Source organism: Carlito syrichta, unplaced genomic scaffold (assembly GCF_000164805.1).
Source record: "Carlito syrichta isolate Samal-C Ts95f unplaced genomic scaffold, Tarsius_syrichta-2.0.1 Scaffold304598, whole genome shotgun sequence".
Taxonomy (NCBI): domain Eukaryota; kingdom Metazoa; phylum Chordata; class Mammalia; order Primates; family Tarsiidae; genus Carlito; species Carlito syrichta.
The window spans coordinates 479,942-482,971 of record NW_007248694.1 but is presented as its reverse complement, the minus strand read 5'-3'; the positions used below and the strand labels follow the sequence as shown (position 1 = coordinate 482,971).

General features: G+C 51.3%; 1 protein-coding gene across 5 annotated transcripts in view; it reads left to right on the top strand.

Annotated features, from left to right (window-relative positions):
- The first annotated feature begins 2,876 nt into the window (after nucleotides 1-2,876).
- Nucleotides 2,877-3,030, top strand: part of FAM76A (family with sequence similarity 76 member A) — a 29,327-nt gene continuing 29,173 nt past the window's right edge. For all 5 annotated transcript variants that reach the window (XM_008060333.2, XM_021713526.1, XM_008060331.2 and 2 more), the window contains exon 1: nucleotides 2,877-3,030. This exon is cut by the window's right edge and continues 24 nt beyond it. In XM_008060333.2, coding sequence (XP_008058524.1) covers nucleotides 2,979-3,030 — 52 coding nt within the window. In that variant the 5' untranslated portion in view covers nucleotides 2,877-2,978.

Sequence of the window (3,030 nt, the reverse complement as noted above, 5' to 3'; positions counted from 1 at the left end):
CAGCGGGCACAGGCAATCCACTCACCTCAGCCTTCCAAAGGCGCGGGATTACCGGCTGAGCCACCAAGCCCAGTTTATTTTCCTTTTTTAAAAAATAATTTGGGCCGGGCCTGGTGGCTCAAGCCTGTAATCCCAGCACTTTGGGAGGCCAAAGTGAGAGGACTGCCTAAGCCCAGGGGTTCAAGAACAACAGTCAGGGCAACTTGGTGAGACCTCATCTCTACAATAAGTCAAAATGTTAGCTGAGCATGGTAGCGCGCACCTGTAGTTCCGGCTACTTGGAAGGTTGAGGCGGAAAAATTGCCTGAGTTCAGCAGGTCGATGCTGGGGTAGCTGCGAGCATGCCACTGCACTCCAGCTTGGGAGATGGAGTGAGACTCCAACTCGAAAAATTAAAAATTAAAAATTAAGAAATAAATATATTTTGCTAAAATAATAATAGTAATAATAATTTGGACTAGAGATACCCAGGCACAAAGGAAAGACCATGTGAAGACACAACAGGAAGATAGCCATCTGCAAGCCAAGGAGAGAGACCACAGAAGAAATTTTTCAAAAATATTAACTTTTAGTGAAATTCACATAACAAAATTGATCATTTAATTAAATTAATTAATTTATTTAGAGTCAGAATCTCCAGCCCAGGACTGGAGTGCAGTGACCTGCTCACAGCTACCACAGCCTTGACCTGCTTGACTCAGCAATCCTTTTGCCTCAGCCTTCCAAGTTACCGGAACTACAGGTGTGCCACCACACCCAGCTAATTTGTTAAAAATTTTACTGTAGAGACGAGGTGTCTCTTTTTTTTAATGAGGTCTCACCAAGTTGCCCAGGCGAGTCTCAAATCCCTAGGCTCAGGGGTTTGAGCGTATCCTCTTGCCTGAGCTTCCTAAAGTACTAGGATTATAGGCGTGAGCCATCACACCCAGCCTGTTTGGTTTATTATTTATTTTTGAATGGAGTCGCACTCTGTCACCCAGGCTAGAGTGCATTGGCACTCACGGCAATCTCCACCTCTTGGGGTCAAGGAATCTTTCTGCCTCAACCTCCAGAATAGCTGGGACTACTAGTGAAAGCCACCAAGTTTAGCTAATTTTTTGTAGAGACAAGGCCTTGCTATGTTTCTCAGGTTGGTTTCGAACTCTTGGCCTCTCAAGGTGCTGGGATTACAGGCGTGAGCCACTGCTCCTGGCCAAATTAACCATTTAAAAGTGAACGACTCAGTGGCAGTTAGAATATTCAGTGTTGTGCAACCATTGCCTCTATCTAGTTCCAAAACATTTTCATCACCCCAGAGCAAAACCCCTTACACATTGAATAATATCCCCCCATTCTGCTCCATGTACTGCTTTTAATCCTCACAACAACTTCATTGTACAATGGAAGAAACTGAGGCTCTTAGTTCACTGATAGGTCCATAGACGAAACGGTGATTTTGAACCTTCTTTTTCTGACTCCAGTCTAAACTTTTGATTAATGCACATCTTTGGGGTAATTGAGCAGGAGGGGGATAGAGTTAGGCTTCTTTTTCTCTTTTTAGAGACAAGGTCTCTCTCTGTCACTCAAGCTGGAGTACAGTGTTGTGATCATAGCTCACAGCAGCCTCGAATTCCTGGGCTCAAGAGATCCTCCCACCTTGACCTCCCAATCGCTGCGAATGCAAGCGTGAGCCACCCTGCCTGGTCTTTTTATTTGTGTGTGTGCGTGGAGGTTCAGTGTGTTTCCCAGGATGATCTTGAATTCCTAGCCTCAAACAATCCTTCCCCCCAGCCTCTTAGGTATTGGTATTACAGGCGTCAGCCACCCCGCCCAGCTCGAGCTGGGTTTCAAAGAGAACACGTTTTGTTGGGGCAGGGAAATAGAAGCTATAAATGTGTCTTCAATCGTAAAAGGCCCCGTCAACTGCAATTAGTACAGTACAGGTGGTTGGCAGAGCCCAGTGTAATCTAAACCCAAGAACAGCTGGCTACAGGCAGGCCTTGGAAAATCAGCACCGCAGGGGGCTTTGCTAAAGCCTCAAGAACAAGAAGTGGTCACTCCTTGGCCGGCTTCTACGTGTACCAAGCTGAGGCACAGGAGCCTCGAGGCCTTCCCGGAAAGCCAGGTGGGTCGTGAGTGAAGTTGGGGGTGCAACCCGAGAAAACAGAGTCAGAAGCAGGCCTAGACCAATTAGATCCCACCTTGAGGGACTTCATATCTCTTGTATCCCTCTTCCGCCACAGAGGGGTGCTCTCTCCGGGGCTCCCATTTTCTCCCTAAAGGTCAACGACTCTAGAGTTCGCTCCTTTTTAGGGCCCTCAGATAGAAGGCGCCCTTCTAAGCCGCCCTTCATAGCTTCTTCTCCTCCCTTGAGTGAGAGGGCTGGACGCGCCCCCATGATGGAGAGCTTCTTTCACAAGTCTCCACCTTTTTCGGGCTCGGGGTGGTGGCCAAGTTCTAGTTCAACAATGCGCCGCCCTCGGTCCAATCGCAACCCTCGTGCTCCAAGAAAGCAGCTCCATGGAAACCAAAACATCACAACTCCAAGGAAGTATCGCGAGAAGCACGGTTGCACCGAGGCCCGGGAGAGGCGGAGCGAGGGCGGGAACGCTGAGACAAGTGGGAGGAGCCCAGGCGGTTCCGAGGTCCCGGTCAGGAGACAGTCCCTCCAGGCGGCGCCCCGCGTGACTGCGCTTTACATAATCGCGGCCTCGAGCGTCATAGTGGCGTACTCCAGTCCAGACCAAATCAGAGTTGTCAAAAGCTCAGTGTCCCGCCCCTTCTTGCTTGATCGACATCGAAGTGAACCAGTGAACGGGCACCCAGCGCCGCCGCGCCCTCCCCTGCCCGCCCCGGTCCGCCCCGGCCCGCCCGCGCCTGCCCTTACGCCTGCCGCAGCCCGCAGCCTGCCGCCGCCGCCGCCGCCGGGTTGTGCCTCTGACTGTCAGATAAAGCGGCTGGCCGAGCCGGCGGGGCCGTGAGTACGGCCCGAGCCGGACATGGCGGCCCTCTACGCCTGCACCAAGTGCCACCAGCGCTTCCCCTTCGAGG